The sequence below is a fragment of the Megachile rotundata genome, chromosome 1 (assembly GCF_050947335.1).
Source record: "Megachile rotundata isolate GNS110a chromosome 1, iyMegRotu1, whole genome shotgun sequence".
NCBI lineage: Eukaryota > Metazoa > Arthropoda > Insecta > Hymenoptera > Megachilidae > Megachile > Megachile rotundata.
In genome coordinates, this window is record NC_134983.1 from 12,007,856 (window position 1) to 12,027,500 (window position 19,645).

The 19,645-nt window shown below is 31.5% G+C and overlaps 2 protein-coding genes across 3 annotated transcripts in view; one reads left to right on the forward strand and one right to left on the reverse strand.

Moving 5' to 3' along the window:
- The first annotated feature begins 2,540 nt into the window (after positions 1-2,540).
- On the forward strand, positions 2,541-4,974 carry LOC100881674 (uncharacterized). The gene is made up of 4 exons (XM_003701254.3): positions 2,541-2,549; positions 2,626-2,831; positions 3,647-3,869; positions 4,810-4,974. The coding sequence occupies exons 1-4, from the start codon at positions 2,541-2,543 to the stop codon at positions 4,972-4,974; spliced, it is 603 nt and encodes a 200-aa protein (XP_003701302.3).
- A 7,188-nt stretch (positions 4,975-12,162) lies between these two features.
- Positions 12,163-19,645, reverse strand: part of LOC100876351 (popeye domain-containing protein 1-like) — an 82,071-nt gene continuing 74,588 nt past the window's right edge. For both annotated transcript variants that reach the window (XM_076529417.1, XM_003701290.3), the window contains exon 7: positions 12,163-19,006. In XM_076529417.1, coding sequence (XP_076385532.1) covers positions 18,983-19,006 — 24 coding nt within the window. In that variant the 3' untranslated portion in view covers positions 12,163-18,982. The remainder of the gene's footprint in view (positions 19,007-19,645) is intronic.

The window sequence follows — 19,645 nt, forward strand, 5'->3', positions numbered from 1 at the left end:
GACCCTCGAACGCGCGTCAAACTTTTTGGCACCGACGTCGTTCCAGTTTCCGTTGATCCTTTTATTATCCGTGCAGTTTCTCGGTATTAAAGTCGGTCTTCGTAAAATCGCGAAGGCGGGACCAGACACCGGAAATGAAAACGGCTCAAGCTTATCCTGTTTCATCCGTTACAACAGCGTCTAACATCAGGCGTGTCCTTGTTACGCCAACATAATTTAGGTCATGGATCAGGTTTCGATTTTATACTCCCACAAATTATTTTAAAATTACTGTAAAAATTGTGTTGTTCTATTTTTGAGATTATTATGTGGCAATAAATGACTCAAAGTAGTACGAAACCTTTTGATGTGAGTACTGGGAGTCGTGAAAGCTTGTAGATTTCACATCGAAAATTAAAAATTTCTACGTTTCTATATTTGACTGATAGAGTATTTGAGGGTTTACAAATTTCTAAATTTCTAAATTTAACTACTTGAGAATTCGGGAGTCTAAAAATTCCTAATTTTCTAAATCAATATTTGAGAATAAAGGAACTTAAAAATTTCCAAATATTTAAGTTTGAAACTTAAGAAATTTGTAAACTTCTAAGATCCTAAATCTAAACATTAGAAAATTTCAAAATTTGCAAGATTGAAAATTAAGGAGAATTATTTCCCAAATTCTTAAGATTAAAAATTCCTGAACATACTTTCTAATTTAAGTATATCGAATGTTTTCCTCATTTAGCCCAGTTCTCCGAGATTTGGTCCAGATAAAAAAGAAAGTCACTAAACGAAAAGGAAGAACATGAGAAGAACGGAGTGGGGGAATATAGAAAAGAAAGTTCAGTTGATGTGATTTTGAGTCATGTGACATCGTTGAACGCACGTGGATCGTAAATGAAATATTATTAACTATTTTGTGTCCAAGTGAAACATCAAATTGTGAATCATATTTTTTCTCTTCTATAAAATGATCAAATAAAAAAAACTATTAAATTACAACTCAAAAATAGTGTTCGTGTCATTACAATTAAAATGATAGTTCTACAACGTTTTAAGATGTAAATTGTAAATTATAATTAATGAAGAAGTAAAATAGTTAATGTAGTGCAGTTTTTGTTTCAACTATGAAGATATTTACACGAGTGAGTATTTATTGTAATTTACATTATGATCAATTTTATTCTTTTAATTAAACTTGTCTTCTTAATACAATTAACTGTGAATTAGAGCTTTCACGATAAATATTATGAATGATTTTCATATCATTTGCTATGTACATACATTATGAAGCGCGGCGGGTTTCCCTAGGGAAAATACTAAATGTAAAAGCTCGTACACTCATGGTAATACCTGAATAATTAATCTACCAAAGTGATTAATTTCATGAAATAAAATTGCTACTTTTCTTTCTTTGGAGTTGTACTTGTAAATGCCTCTGCGCTGAAATTAAAGGAAATTACATTGGCTTCTGAATAAGTCGTTTGAAAACTTATTCTACATCATATCCGATTTTTCAGGTTAAGATTCATTTAGGGAAGATTAAATAATATTACGAAGTTTCATACAAGTATATAACCGAACAATATTAATTAAAATTTCAGAGTAAATGTTTGAACACGAACGTTGGAGCCTTATTCCTCTATGGCGCCATTTTCTCTAGGGAAGCTTAGCGTGCTAATATAATGTACATTCGTAGATCTACTTAAAATTTTATGTAAATATCTGTTTAAATTAAAGCACTACGAATATTTTACTAATTTCCGAAATATCATAAACCATGAAGAAGCAATGTTGATTTTCCAGTAACATCGTACATTAAGATAATTATTATTAATTATTTTAAACATCTACAATACTTGAATATTTTACTAAATATTTTGAGAAAAAGAAGAAGACAGTAAATTTAAAATTCTTGTAACAACTTATTCAAATAATTAAAATTCATACACCAAATATTGTTACATTATTTCGTTAATCTTCGATATATTTTAAATAAAAAAAGTGGTAGAAGCTACAAGGTTAGTATAAGAAAGAAGCGTAAAAGAAACTGTATGGTGAAGATTCCCACGACATGGACCATTAAAATGATTGTTCAAGACACAAATAGAAAGTAGACACGTCTTTGTGAATACATTCACCTACTGTTTGATGTGTACTCGTGTGTTTGTATCTGACACATCTTAAACTACTATGAAACACCGGTTTCTCTCACCACTGATGATATCGTCGATGTTTATCACTGAACTTCCTTGTGGCACTGTTTCATTTTTGAAATTGAAGGAAACAAAGAAACAACGTTGCTTGCAAAAATGTATTAACAATGAATTTAATTTAAAATGCATTGAAGAGAGTAACATTCTAGTTTTAATCAATCATTATTTCATTTTAAATAAATAGATATGTTGCATCAAATGTATTGTACGTTATATTTTAATATAATTAATGTTCGTGTAAAGTAGAACTCGCTAAATGTGGCATACAAAAGGGCGATATAGCGAAAGTTGTACTCTCGAGAGAAGAAATTGAATTCTTAACATAATAATGTAATTACAATAATGGAACTTGTGAAGAATTATTCATATCGTACAAAAATCTTGTATAATTTATAATACACTCTAGTTATTTATTCCCGTCTTGTAGTACTGCTTTCTACTTATATTCTTTGCCCTGGTATTGGAAACCATGGAAACGGATGAGGTATATAAACTGATGAGACCGTACAAGTATTATCAACCCAGACCACCGAAATGGCCACGATCGCATGCAGCTCACAAATCATCCAGGTTCCATCATTTTAAGAGAATACCAACGGAAGACTATTATTCTCGCAGACCAACCTACTATAGGTACGAATTCAATATTAAATTGCACAATAGCGAAATAATGTGAAAAGATAGAGGCAAATTTCAACGTGTTTCATCATTCATTCTCATTAACCTTTTCTTCGCGACATTAATATTGGAAAATAAATTTTAGTAATTTAAAGTAATTCTTTAATTACATATACAAATTTTGTATACAAATTTTAACATTTTCCAGCTTACTAATTTTTAATTCTTTAAACTCAAGAATTACATGTTATAAAATTTCAAAAGTGTAAATGTAAAAATCTTCAAACTTTTAAATTTCTTTTGAATAGCTATGTAGAATTAATATTTCTGAGGTACGTAGCCATAAGTGTAAACAAATTAAAAAGTATAAGGGGCTCATAAAATTCTGAAATTATTATTTCTAAGACATCCTATAGTTCTAAGTGTAATATAAAAAATATTCAAAGTGCTTCCCCACAAAAATTGCAAGATTATTATTTTTAAGATATCCTATAGCTCCAAGTGTAAACGAAATAAATTTAATTGAGCAGTGACATTTAACAAACTTAAGCTGTCAATTTACTACTCCGATTTACCGACGCAGAGTAAAGGAAATTTCAGTATTTTCAATATTAAGTTTAATTGCAAAACCACAACGTATTGCTTTCAAATTGATTTAAGCTCGAGTGACTCGACTCACAACAATCGGTTTCTGGTAATTGGATTGAAAACTCCACCATCAGCTGTTTGTACAACAATTCACGTACAGCAGGCACCATTATTGTTTACGAAGAAAATGAGTTTCGTTGTAAGGATCGTTCGATTAACAGAATGTTTGTTCGATATTTCAGATATTCCAGTAACGATTTCGATGGACGAGTTGAAAATCAACCTTGTACGATTGTAATCGAGCTACCTAAAGAAGAAAGCAGATATGGTTCCAATTATCGACAAAGAAAAAGGCAGTATGAAAGGGATTCGGTACCTAAGTACATCAGTGAAGAAGACTATATCGATGAAGAGGAGGAAGAGTCGAAAGTGGTCAATGTTAATAATAAAAAAGTACAAATAAAGGTAAGCATCATTAATCAAAATATACATTGTTGAGCACACTAATTTTTATTAGAAGAAGTAGCAATATAAGAGTAGAAAATCCTACTAATTTGTAAACGTTTGGTAAACAAAAATTGCACAAAATAATTTGTTTGATAAATAAATTGAAGAAATATGAAATTATGTAAAAAGAAAAGAGTTTCATGGAAACATGGAAATCTTGCGAAATCACAGATAGAGAATGTTAGACGTGGAATTTTTCTTTATTTGAAAACCTCGTTGTTTGCATGCATGAAGCAGCAATGAACATGACGAGCTGAATTTAAATCAAATTGTGATGCCATCTCAAGCGGATCGGAACGGACATGCCGTAACATAATTCGAAATTCCAGCACAGGAATTGCAAGTCTGGAATCCTGTGTGAATGCATTAACGTAATGGAAACTGTGAATACAGTAAATTTAGCAATGGTTTACACGATTTACCCCTATTATGCTGAATCACTTTTTAATCGGGTGGTATTTGAAGCTGCATTTTGTGAAAATGAGCAGCAATATCTTGTTATGAATGTCTATTATGAGGGTGTGTTTAATAGGAATATATTAACTAATATGATTTATTGTTGCAATATCAACAATTTATACTATATCTGCGATTGGAAAAATATTAATTAAGTATATTTGTATGGATATCAATTGTGAGGGGGTGTTTAATAGGAATATTTTAACACTTATGATTTATGGTTGCAACATAAACAATTTGTGTATCTGCAATTGAAAAATATTAAAGTTAAAGTATACTGATGTGAACATTAATTACAAAGGCATATTTAATGAGAAATATTGTTATAACAATTAATAATATTGACGAATAATTAAGTCATGTATCTTTGCGAAACATGAATAGGATAACTAATCAAAGTTTGCTGTTTTTAATTTAATGTCCTTTTGTGTGCTTACAGACAATCAAAGGAAACAATCCAAGACTGCACATTCAAATCTCGAAATCTGATAACCAAAAGAATATAGAATTTGTGGATAAACCTACGAATTTACCGATATTACCAACAATTTATACAAATAGAACAATGCCAGAACAATTGAGAAACAGAATATCATTAACATAATTTCTATAATAATTGGATCAAAATATTCGTGTGAATTTATGGAAAATTTGTAATTATGGAATTTTAGGTACAGCGTAACTGAATAGTTATTTAATATTATACTTAGTTATTTAGTATGATGGGCATACTATCATAAAGACATCTAATTAATTATTGTACAATAATATAATGAATTATAGCAATGCAGATACTTAAATGAAGGTAAAATTGTAATATAGAAATTTTAATTATCGATAAAGAAATATTCCATTCATAAGATATTTATACTTTAATGTATTTCCTACATTACATTATACTTTATTTGTTATATTTTAAAATTGGTAATAGTAGGTACATATTATATTAAAAAAATTCATTATTCTATATTTCTTATATACCCTAATTTTAATTATACGCAAATGAGGCTAAAAGATTGCATTTAAAAATTTGTCATTAAAAACATATCCTTTCTTAAAAGAATATTTAAAAATAAAAGAACAATCGAATGTAATTTATAAATCAAATCTCTAAATTACGTATAAAGAGTACATCATATATTTTATGATAAAGAAAGAGAAATTTTATTTTGACAGTTAAAACGATTGTACAAATGAAATATATAATAAGCAACCTGAATATCGATGTTTATTATTGTCTTTCACCTTCTATCAATTAATCACAATGGGGAGAATAAATATCACTTGAATAGAAGGAGTCTGGGTCAGAGTCCTCTAAACAATGGTATTGATTTTCAGCCACACCACTTTCTCCATGGAGCATTGTTTCGGAAAAACGTGATCCATTCAATTGCTTAATAATAGCCTTGTATTGGGTAATCGATTACGAATGCATTGAACCTTCAGAAAATAACCGTCCACTGAAAAGAACATAGAAACAAAAGGCACAAACAACAAAATAAACAATGTGCAATCAAATCGTATATACTGCTTTCATGTGACGTGAATTTGATTAATTGATTCTGCGAAATTCTTTGATTAAAAATTCTTGTGTTTTACCAGACAATGCTAATTAATTTAGCGAAATCATTACGTACACTTTTGTTGAGTGAGGCCTTTTAGCTCAAACGTTATGACTCAATTTTACAGATTTGCATTTTATATTTCACAATTTTTTTGTAGGGTTTTAAGTTTGGAAGTTTTTGAAATTTTCAGGTGGATATTAAATAGACTTCATTTAGATACATACTTTGAAATTTAGAAATTTGATAAATTCCTTAATTCCTAAATCCCTAAATTCCTAAATTTCTAAATTCTCAAACTCCCAAATTCTCAAATTTCTATATTCTCAAATTCTCATATTCTCAAACTATCAAATTCTCAAACTCCCAAATTCCCAAATTTCCATATTTTCAAATTCCCAAATTCTCAAATTCCCATATTCTCAAACTCCCATATTCTCAAATTCCCATATACTCAAACTCTCAAATCCCCAAAATTCCCAAATCCCCAAATTCCCAAAATCCCAAATTCCCAAATTCCCAAATTCCCATATTCTTAAATACCCATATTCCCAAATTCCCAAATTCCCAAATTCTCAAATTCCCATATTCTCAAATTTCCATATTCTCAAATCCCCAAAATTCTCAAATTCTCAAATCCTCAAAATTCCCAAATTCCCAAATTCCCAAAATTCCAAAATCCCAAAATCCCAAAATCCCAAATTCCCAATTTCCATATTCCTAAATCCACAAATACCCAAATCCCAACTTCAAACTTAAATAAATCACACAAATTTTCAAACCTGTAAATTAAAAAATTTCTAAACTCAGAAACGAGAAAATAGAAACATCGAGAGTACTCCAGACGCAAGAAAAGCGAAACAAAAGCAGTCGCAGTATTTGCAGTTCCTTCAAGCTGTTCAAGAACGATTCGTCGAGCATCGAATGCTCGATCATCGGTATTACACTCGGCAGTGTCGAAAACAACCAAGACGACTAAACAATTTGACGAAAGTCGTCGTACGACGAGAAGTTTCAACGACACTGAACCATTCAAGGGATGAATATTCCTTTTCCAGCAATTTCCTTCTGCCGGATCGTTGTTTCATCTTCTTTGCGGATGTTTTGCTCTGCTGCTTCACCAAACAAGATTTGCATTTCGTTAGAAAGGATTCGTTTATTCGATGAAATTAATTAATAGCTTCTTTATGATTCAAACTTGACGCTTGTTGTTTGAGAAGGAAAGAATCACGTTACGATTTTAATGAATTTATGATTCCTTGATTATTTCATTGGTACTTGTACGTTTTCTTTCTATGAGAATATGCAAGTTTGACAATTTTGAAATTCTTAAATTTTGTTATTTATTAATCTTACCATTTTTTTTTTAGTTTTTAGGTCTTTAAGTTTTGTTAGTCTTTGAGTTCATAAATACTCAAATTCACGATTTTTACAATTTCTCCGTTTATGAATTTATGAATTTCAAGCTTTATTAATATATATTTTAATTTCTTTTTTAATTGTCAAGCTTATACTTTGTCAGACTATATAAAAAAATTGATGAATTATTCGATTTAAAAATTTTTTAATTTTTTACATTTATAAACAAATCTTCGAATTTCTTCAATACATAAATTATCGAATTTTCAAACTTCTCAAATTCTCAAACTTTCAAATCTTCAAATTTCTAAATTTTCTGAGTTCCCAAATTTCTGCCTTACAGAACTTCTACATTTGCGCAACTTCCGCCATTTTCTCGGCGTGCTCTTTTAAAATCTTGTAACAATAAATAATTGCAATATAAAGTGCAGTTACAGTTCTCTCTTCTTTCATTCCTTCGTGCATTGGTTTTTATTGTCTCTCTTGCATTTGCGTTTTCTCTCCGCCTCTTTTTCCTTCTTTCTCTCTTTGATCGCTGTACTATCGATAACGTGAAACAGAGCATCGAAAAATACACTCATGGGGTTATTCGTTTCCTCTTACAGGCACGATACGTTTCGTCGGAAAATACTGTTCTAGTCCGGAAAATTTCTCTCTTTGAACGAGGACAGAGCTATGCGCTGAATATTTTATTATAAAAAGAAATTCGGTCGAGAAGAAGCGACAAGTTTCGTTATTTTCTTCCTGAAAATATTTTCGGGTTCAATTTATGTTTTAGATTATACACAAATTATATCATTCGGTGAAACCGTAAAGTAATTCGAAAGAATATTCTTTGATATATTTTTTATCGTTTATTTGTTTTAAATTTTTACTTGTTATAATATTTGTAATTATTATTTTTTTAAACCTTTGCATTATTTTGGCGAGTTTTGTGACGCACTTCGTGATCAATTTTACTCGAATTTAGAGGTCAAGTTTAGAAGTCAAGATTCAATTTAGAGGTCAATTCCAATTATTTGCATGGTAGATTGATACCAAATTGACATCACATTTCAACTTCCTTTATATGTTTTAATATTGCAGCTGTGATTAGTTCTGACTGAAGCACCTGACAAATTATAGAGCAAGGGATGAATGTCCTCAACTTCACTTTATTCTTTCATATTAAATAAAACTTGTGAATACTGAAATTTAATTAAATGGTGGAATTGTCTGAAAGAATAATCTTGACATTATTCGTTTTTCTGCTTGTCACAAATATTGTGTATAAATGCTAAATGCTGTGTTTAATATATTCAATATCACCCACAAGGGAACGTACTTTAATCTGGAGACGCGAAATATTAGGAAACTTTGTAAATACGCAAGAGATGTAATTTTCTGCTGTCCGTTTTCGGTGAAAAGGGTTGCAAAATAATCTGGAAGTTTCTGTTTCAGAAAAGTTGAGTGATGTAGTGTTTTCTTGCTGATCGAAACGTAAAATTGTTTTTGGAATCAAAATAAGTATAATGCTAACGTATTTGAAATTTTCAGGATTTTTGTTAATTATTGTTATTATTTCAAATTTCTTAAATTTTCCAAAAAAAATTGAAATTTTAGGGTTTTTAAATTAACAAATCCCTAAGTCTTCAAATTCCCAACATTTTTCCCTTTCTGAATTTACAAATTCCACAAAAGTTTCAAAATTCCTTAAATTCTAAATCCTCAAAGTCTCTAAATCTGAAAATTAACAAATCTCCCAAAATCTTCAAAATTTCTAAATCCTTGAAAAATCTCTAAATTCTCAAAATTACAAATCGTTGAAAAACCTCTAAATTCTCAAATTCCCAAATTTTCTAAAATTTCCAAATGCTTCAAAAATCTCTAAATTCCCAAAAACTTCAAGATTCCATCATTTCCAAAATCCTAAATTTCCAAATTTCTACAAGTACTCCCCCAACATCTCCAACTATAAAAAATCCCCAATCCCTCAAGTTCCTTTCCAAATTCCATAACTACAGTTATAGTTACACTTTTCCTATAATATCAAAAGAACACCTCATTTAAATACGGAATCTTAATTAAAGGAAACTGTGCATAATTACAAAGATCCTAATACAAGGTACATACAGTTCACTTATTTTCGAAGAAAGGGAAATGTGACTAGTAGAACATTTTCTCAAGAGATAATGCTCAGCAATTGGATCATTTCTCGTAAAACCTTTCGACCACTTTTCATCGCGTTCAATAATCGTTTTCATCGATCCACGTCAATCCCTTTAGGAATATTCATCGCGGAAACGGCGATAATCGAAAATCGATGAGGGACGTCGGTAAGCAAAGTACACAATGGATGAACTAAGACCTGACACTTGATACGTATTATCAAGGGTTTCTCTTCGTCCTCGATTCGGATTAAAAAACAACATTTGCTGTGACCACTGGACACAAAGAAGAAATTTATCAAGGTGTTTCTTTTTTCTTTATATTCAGTTTGTTAAAGGACATGTTTGAGCGAAACTGAAACACAATGATTTTATTGCTCATATAAAATGTAATATATTAAATAAGATAAATTTATATCTTATATGAAAGAAATTTTTTAAAATAAAGGCATCATAGAAATTGAAAAATGTTATTGTGCTTTGTAACTTTTTTCAAGTGTATACACAAATAAATTTGTTTAATGTGTACAATAACTGCTACGAATTAAAGAATATTTATAACCTTCTTAAAATATTGAAAATTTACAGCACCGAATTATTTTTGTAAACAATTTTTTTTTAATAGAAAGTGGTCATTTTTTAAATAGAAAATATAAAAGAATTTTATAATTAATGAAACTATCAAAAATATTTGTCTTTAAAATTCCAATTTTTTGTACTTCGCAAAAATATTACCAATTTGCAATATTATGTTATTTTTTTATACTAAATTCATTAAGTGAAATGTATTAATAAATTTATCGAATAAAAAATATTTCTAAACGTACATAGAAAGTATTTATTATTCCTCGTAAGAGATGAACACATTTTTTCAAAATCGAAAAACTCGCGCAACAAAGGGTTAAATAGGAACATATTTGTGTCTCGCAATGCATCACTCGCTAATTTTTCGCGCGGCTTCTATTTCGTTAGCCCATGGAACGGGGCCAAAAGGTGCACCAAAAACCCGACAATTTCGGGCGTTAATTACCTTTCGAACGCGTTACCACGAAACAATATTATCGGTTAAACAATTAACGGCTCGATACCCGTTCCATGAATCATCAGCTGCCCCTCACGAGCATATTCTCGTTCGAATTACACGCGACATATCGTACGAGCAGCAGACGCTGAAAATATCGAGTTTTACGTACGTAAGGAAATAAAATAGAAATAAAAAAGGGGAAAAAATGTTTGGCAAATGCATTCGGTTCGGTCTCCATTCGTATGTAAATAACTCGGCCTAAAATCAAGCCAGACATTCGCCGCTCAGCTGGTTTCATGCCAATATCGACGAGTTCCGAGAACCAGGACACGTAAAACGCGTGTGTCTGTCGCTGTGTCGCTCATTACACGATTCATAATTGGTGTCGACGTTCCTTTAGCCCTTTAAGCCCGCCATTCGTCCCGTGAAATCGAACGACCATGATTATTTTCCGCGGAAAGAAATCAGACACCGATCTGCCGTGACGTGCTTGGAAAACCGATCATTTGACGAACAATTGCTGTTTCAGGGAAATGTGGATTTCTGAGGATTGCTGTGATGGAAAAATAATTGTCTCAGCATGTTCTATAAACAATTTTTAATGTTATATCAACATTCAATACTTTATCTAATATTACATAGACATTAAATGTTTTATTGAATGAAACATTAAATTTTCTATTGAATGTTAAGCGAACATTAAATGTTTTATTAACACATTACGGGGGATGATAATGGACGGCTTTCTCCTATACTTCATACGAATTATTGTCTTTCATATTGTTTTCAACAACATTCAAGAGTTTATATTCATAAACATTTTTTCTTATTTTTATTTATAGAATATTACACAGAGAAAACTGCAGTGACTACATGTCAAACAACAAAGCAGTCTATTGTCATTGTAAACTGTCACAACTTTACATTCTTGTTTTTCTTTCACGAAAGCGTGAATGAAGTTTAATGGTAAAAAACTGGGACACCTTGTAATATTCTTCTTGTTCAAAGTTAAATTGGTCCAAAAAAATAAAGCAGTTGATTAAAAAATATTTGCAGAGTAATAAAAAATTGTAGAAGTATGAACAACTATTGTGTTTTTCGTTTGGAATTGTTTCTCTAATAAAAAGTTTAGAATGCGTTTCTACAAAAGTGTACAGAGACAAATTGAGAGGAGAATGATAGCTATTCTTGTTAGTATTAATTGTCTGGCTTCGAGTTACCGTTGAAACATAATCGCGACGATCATTTTGATGTACAACAAGGTTATCTTAGAAGCTGACGGCTTGGTATCGTGTCTGACTAGTGTGGTCCGCTACTACTGATACCATCGACACCGACCGTCTTAGTTACTGGGGTCAATATTAACTCTTCGACTGGCAATATCCGGTATTCCAAGCGAATCAATTGCATGCTGTAAGCTACTTTATCTCGAAACCAACGACAAGCGTCAACGACGTGAATCATAATCGGGATAATGTGTAACTTGTTGAGCGGTTGTTATTCCTAAGATTCTGTTGCTATCCTTTCGTGAATTATTGCTTCTGCTATATCAAACGAAAGATAAATTCCGAATTTCTCGTGAACTTATTCAATTACTTATTGTATTAATTAACTAATGTATTAATTAATGTATTCGATCAAATTGGATATTAATACACACAATCGATTGAGTTCAAAGAATTCGAGACTTGAGGAAAAATTTCTTAAACAAAATTATTCTGGACAGAAATTATTTTTTTCCATTTTATGTGGCAATGAAAATCATTCTGACTCGTCCTATAGAAATAAAAAAACAACACACAAAAGATTTGGGTTCGCCACAATTTTCTGGGTCTGCAGATTTATGACACATTCAAGGAGCATCTAGTATATTATGTAAGAGACTTACCTGGTTAAGAACGTGTGTTTCTGACTGATAGAAAATTGAGGTGATATTGGGAAAATTTGGATTGCTGTTATGGAAGCACGTAACATGAACGTAATCAATGATGGGTTAAATTTGAAATGCATGAAAGTGACGTACATGAAGTATGTCACATGTATTTTGGATTAGTGATCTAATGTCTGAATTTAACTTAGTTCGATTAAATAACCATTAGTCTGTCAGTGTTATCTTACTTTATTGCAATACTTGTTACACTGTGAAATAATTATTGAAACATTTTCTCATGTTGTAAGAAATTAGAAAAGTAATTTCTAGGATTGGTTAAATTTGTCTATTGGATACTGAGTCATTTTCGAACCACCTAATAACCAACAGCAATAAGGAATCTAAGCATATTTTTAGATAGAAAAAAATATTTGTTTGTAACTGTAGTTTAAACGAAGTTTACTTTACTAAAATTAATGTAATTAATGTTAAAATATGAATAAATTATTTACATGATAGAGTTACATGTTTTTCTGATCATGTAGATGATATGTATTATACGTAAACTGTATCAGCAAATATATTTATAAAGTATGCCAACATGAAATAAAGCAAAATAATTTCTGTAACAGCTCTTCTCCGCAGAGAAATTGAAATAAGAGTCAAAAATGACCCAGTATCAATTGATCGTGTCCTCCAGGGTTAACGAACAAAAATATAAATAAATCACTGTAAATAATTTTTAATATTACTGACTTTGATATCATTAACCTTTATTAAAAACATGATGGAATAAATGAAAATCAACGGTCGTAATGATTTATAACAGCAAATATAAATAATTCTGGATCAGGTTCATCGTGACATCAAAATAAATATCAAAATATACAAACGTCATCGAAAATAAATCCATAAAGATAAATGTGTTTTAAGATAATTTGAGAAATATTCTTCTAACAAGAAACAATGTATTTCATTGATCTTTGTACTGTACCGTGTACACATAATCAGGAAAGCTACAAATAAGTTAACTTCCATAATACAAAATTAACAGTACGAAATTTCAATTGCCTCGTGTACCAACTATTACAACAATTATCTAACCAATATAAATTATTACCACTATCGTTCATCAATTTCAAGTCACTGTCTTACGTTTCGTTGTATCGTGAACTCTTTAGCACTCGAGAAATATTGCTTGTTACATACCCCTTTCAAATATTATACAAATAAACGTATTCAAAAATTCAAGAACTTGATAATTAAATCGAATCACATTATTCACTGTACAATTTACAGAATATAAAGTTTACTTAATTGAAGTATTAAACTGGCAACTAAATGCACTCTCATACGTTTCACTACGAAATTATTTAATATTATATTATAAATGAATCTTTTGAAGCAAGCAATATTTGAATGAATAATTTTGTTCATACTTGCTGTTTATGTTTCTAAGATCAATTCTGAAAGAAAATATAAGAAGATAGCGAATTTAGTTGCCAATTTAATATTCTGTATAAAATAAAAATATTTAATCATTTTTCTAATTTTCAATCATAAATTCAATCCCGTCTTATTTCATGGTATTCATAAGTAACATTCTTTCATAAACTTCCATGTATACAATGTTCATATGTACATAAGTCTAATCATGTACAAGATGAAGTGTTAAATAAGGTACAGACGAAAAAATAATTTTATTAAAATGTTAAGTTAAATAACATAAATCAATGTTAAAATATAATTCATATAAATGTGTTCATTTATTTTCTATATTTATGGGATGAAAATAAGGTATTTTTGGAACAACAAAAGTGAGATGTATTTACATTTTAATATACACAGGATTTAAGGGTTAACACCATCTTAATGTGGGACTCAGAGAAATGTTTATAGCGAAGAATTTTTTAACAGTATTTAAATTTATGATTGAAAATTAAGAAAAAGATATCACACTATCATCCTCAAACTCATTACTAACCTCAATACTTCTCTTTTGCAATTTATCGATAAATTAACCCTTACCCGGTCAAGGTGAGTCGAATAGACTAATATAACTAGTGTATATAATTTATTTAATCCTTAATATAAAAAAAAGTATAATGCACTATTTAAAATATATATTTTGTTTCATCTACGTAATACGAATGAAATATCCAGATAAGGGTTAACTTCAAAATAAACTATTTATTTATTCGGAAAATAATATTTTTTTAAAAATTAAGGAATTAAATGGCCTCGTTGGCTGAAAATAATCGAATTTTTTGATTGACTCGCTTTCGACTCAAGTTTGAGGTTAATTTAACCCGTAGAGTCTGGACAGGGTGTCGCTTTTGAATCTTCAGATTTTTAATTTTTTAAATTTACGAGGGTTCAAGTTTCCAAATTTTCAAATATTGATATGCTAGTTTTCAAAACACCTTTATAGATTTACAAATTTTTATATTTCCATATTTTTACATTTTTAAATTTCTATATCCTCAAATTTTCATATTTCCAAATCCTCCAATTCCCAATTGTTCAAACTTTAAAATCCCTAAATTCCATAAATTCAGAAATCTTCAAATGTCCCAATTCTCAAATTTTCAGATTTCCAAATTGTTAAATTTCTAACAGTTCAAATTTGTAAGATCTCCAAATTTCCCTAAATTCGTAAATTTCTAAATCCCTCAAATTCAAACTTCTCGAATCCCCAAACTTCTAAATCGTCAAATCCTCAAAATTTTAATTTCTTAAATTTCCAAATTCTCTAAGCCTCCAATTCCCAAACTTCCAATTTCATAAATTTCCAAATATTACAATTTCCAAATTCCCAAATTCTTTGAAAACTTCAAAACTCTCCCAAAAAATACTCTTCTCAAATATCGATCCCTCACATTCAATTTGTGCATAAAAGCGAGGCTTTTATCATTCGAAGTAATTAAAAAGAACACCAGCTCCAAATACTCTATGGGTTTAACTTCTTTCAAACAGAATCAATTTCGACGTTAAATAAAACACCAGACAGAAATGAAAATAATCCCAATACTCACAAGCAGAAGCTTAAACTCTTACACTCATCCTGTTATGTCTCTAAATTCACAGCGTCCACTGTTCGTTCACAATTTTTGCGGCAGTGACCCATCAGCGTCAACCGAAACACGTGTTTCCTGTACAAAAAGCTTCGTTCACGTTACAACATCGTTTCACGTAGCCGTGAAAATCTATTTTCCGACGAACGTAGCGCAAGATCAACAAATCACACGCGTAGCGAGCTTCATTAAACGAAAACGAAACGCGTTTCGTAACAAACGGTATAACACTTGATCGCCGTTACGTCAAACACACGTGTGTCATCGGATCCTCCGCCATCGCGTCACGGTTTCCCCTAGTTTCTCCACAGACCTCTCCTTTTGTCGTTTCGAATCGTTTGTGCGTCTTATAGATCTTCTACGGCCACGCTCTCACACGCGGGGATTATATAAACATAGAAACATACAAACACACATTGTTTTCTTTATCTTTTTTGTTTTTCGTCACTACGTGGTTTCTATTCGTATCTCGCGACGCAATTTTAGTTTAATTGGTTAATCGTAATGTTCGCCTTAAAACGATAACTCTCTGCTCTGTTTAACCCTCTCGATAATTCAACTACAATTATTTTACGCGTTTTTTATTTATTTACTTTTTTCATTTTTATTTTTTTTGGAAATTTTCGAAGCACTTTATTGCAGGTTTTTTTTCTCATTTTAACGAAGCACTTATTGCGTTTACGTCTGGAGATTACGCTCGTTTCTCTGTCCCCTCATCGCGTGTCTTCTTTTCGTTCAATTTGTTTCTCCTGTTTGTTCGTGTGTTACTGTTGTTTTCTACCATACTGTTTCGTGACCATGATCGGTTTTTCGCTGTTTTTAAGTGCAAATTTTGAACACTGCATGTAGCAGATTTTGAAACATTAATGACCTAATTTGATGACATAAACGTATCACAAGATGACATTTATTACATCAACTTGAAGCTTATACTTTGATCAAAATGTCTAATTTTTAATACAAATTTGTTTCCAGTTCACAGATAATAAAAATTTCTCAAACATCTCAAATATTCCAAATCTCAAAACTCTCTTATTGCCTATTTTTCGTAAATATCCACATCTTCATGTTTGTTCATTTTCAATTTTCATATATTCAAAATTCATAAACTTACAAATTTTCAACTTTCTAAACTTTTCCGACTTCCACTAAACATTATGAAATTTTCCAAATATTTGACAAAATTTTCCAAGTTCAATTCATTAAATATTTTTAACCATATCAATCTGATTTTTAAATTGACAGTCAGTAGCATTTTGCGATACTTTCATGTCATCAATCTGAGACTAGTCATCGAAACAATAATTTGAATATCTACGTTACAAACCGTATTTTCTGTTTTTAATTACCCATACTCTTTGGCAGCAGTCCTCGAGATCGATATCAAAGCTCAGATGTTGACACACCAATTTCTGCTAGCACGAATTGTCGAGATCGCTCGAAGGAAATTAATCGCTTCCTCTTTTAGCTGGGAAACTAAATGACTCGCGTTTGAAATGCAATCGTTCATCTCGCAGCGTGACACGCTAAATTTATTTTGCAGAAAAAATGAACAATACTGTTTACCAAAATGAATTATTCGAAAAAAAAATGGAACATCAAAGACCTTACAAGAAAATTAATTCAAGAATTTATAAATTCAAAAATGCGTTGATTTATGATACTCGGAATAAATAGAGGGCGAAAGGATTCAGAAACTTAAGTCGGAGAATAGAAGGACAAATGGAAGACAATGATTAATCATTATTCGATATTAAGGTCAGCGGATGACGTGATTTACGATACGATTCAGCGAATTAATATCTTTACTCGTGTTATTTATTAAGCAAGTGAAATTTTTCTGCACGAAGTGAATTGTAATAATTTTAATGTATCGATTATTTGATTGAGAACGAGTCATGTTTATTATGAATTCTTGATCGACGTTGCAATAATTTGAGGACATCTGTAATACTACAATTCTTTGCCTGTATTTTAAACTCGTCGATTTACGATTAATTCAATGAACTTTTCGTTTGAATTTACCGACCTCGAGGCTGTTCAGAATATTCTTTACGTTATGTCACTTTTTGCATCGTTTGTCCAGCGTTCCTTTTAATTCTTCCTAAGAATTAATCGTTCCTAATAATTATATCCGTTAAAATCACAGTCAATTTACGAAGGTGCAGGTAAACTTTTCTAAGGAAAATGGCGATGTAAAATTCATTGTTTAATACGCTAAATTATTACACATTACGTAGTAAAATCTCGATATTTTTCAGATAAATCTTCCGTAGAGGGCCTTTCTTACTTATACATATTATTCACTTTTTAGTGAACTCCTATTATAAGTTTGGGAAGACACGTGTAATGTTAACCATTTGTAAATTCTTGCCTCATAGAGCCCCCAGCGCAGGGAAATATAAAAACGACAATTTTAGTATAATTAAAAGATATCAGTAATAAAAACCCAAGTGATAAGTCCTTTTCACGCCATTTTCTTTAGAGAAACTGCACACAACGATTATCGAATAAAATAAGAATTTAAAAGACAGTTTAAATCATTCCTTAAGAGTATGCACTTGATTCACCGTTTAAAAAATTAGAACATGTTTTGCCTGTCGTTCTGACGCAGCTTCGACCTTAATCGAAAATCACTAGCAAACGTGAGAACGAATTCACAAGTGCAATTAAAGGAGAAGGATTTTGGACAACTCTAGTCGGGACGATCGAACAGGAGAAAAAGATGATTGAACGATTACGGAAGAGCCATTTCGTCGACTTTTCTGAATGTGCATATAAAACAACCCTCTCCGTTCTTCCCCTTTATTTTATTCTTTCGCTGTCTGTCTTGTTCAGGCACGACCGGATGTTCCTCGTTCCAACGCTGAAGCTTTTAATTCCAGTTACGAACAGTTTTCCTTCTTCGACTTCCTTCGACTTTCATCAGCCGGCCAAGAGACTTCGTTCCAGTTTACCCTTCCCTTTCTCCCTCAGACTTTGAAAAGTAGTTGTCTGAAACTCCTTAACGAATCTTCGCTCCGCCGTTCTCGAAGAAACAAAGAGGAAGAAGATGAAGAGCATACGTGTACCAGGACACACGACTCGGGGACACCATACACCCTCCATTCACTACGATCGATCGCGAACACACGGCTCTGGTTAATTTTTAGGTACGTGCACGTGTTACGTGGCTCTGCGTGTGGTATAACGTGTTCGTAAGGCGTAGCACTTGCGGGATATGAAAGATGGTCTTGATTCGTCGCGCGTTATTCATTCGAATACGAGCGTTCGACACGGTGCTAATTTTTTTTTTCACGATCGTGTCGAGCTTCTCGCAGACCACTGACACTCGTGCCCGAGTGTTTTCGATTGTCGTCCGTGTTTGTCCTGGTGTCACGCGACCACGCGGGCACGACACTCTCCGATGGGATGATAGGCCGTGTGATTAGGAGCCGGACCACGCGGCGACGGGATTCACAGCACGAATCTTGGAAGCTGCTTTAATTTCATCAATTCACGACGGGGCTAGGCGGAACGCTGCGGCGATAGAGAGAGTAGGGGCACGCTAGCAGGGCCTTCCCCGTCAAGCGACCGTCATACTGGTGTTTCAAATGTCACCTGCAACAATTATAAATCGACTCGTTAACCCTAAGATCACTTAATAATATTCCAGTTAATACATCTGTTAACTTGTGTATTCATACCCAATTAACTCTTGCCTTACATATCACACACACTATAGTTCCAATGTGATAAACAGACTCTCTCGTTGTAATCGAATTTTGAATATAATCTACTCAATGCAGATGTACCTCAATGTAGATGTATCTAATTTTAACTTTTTTTAGTTGTTTTCACGTTATGACAATATACAGAGTGAGGTACTATCAGCAATAGCAGTTAAGATGGCCGGTTTTAAGTGCCTCTAGGTATGCTACTAAATTTTATTTTATGAAATAAATTGAACTTCCTGTACTTCAAGTACATGTCAACTATATGTCCAACTATAAATTCAACTATGAATGTATTTCAACTAAACTATAGCTGACGTAGACACCAGACATGATAATTGACTGAAGAAGCCATTTTCCTTTTCAAGAAAAATATGAACGTCCTTTTCGTTTTATTCCCTTTGAAATGGCATTTTCATTAACTTCGAAACTGAATTCGCCATTACAACGGTCGATTAATAGAACGTTCAAGAAGCAGTGAAAAGGAGATAGAAGAGAGGAAGGTATCTAACGTGGTGCCATTTGT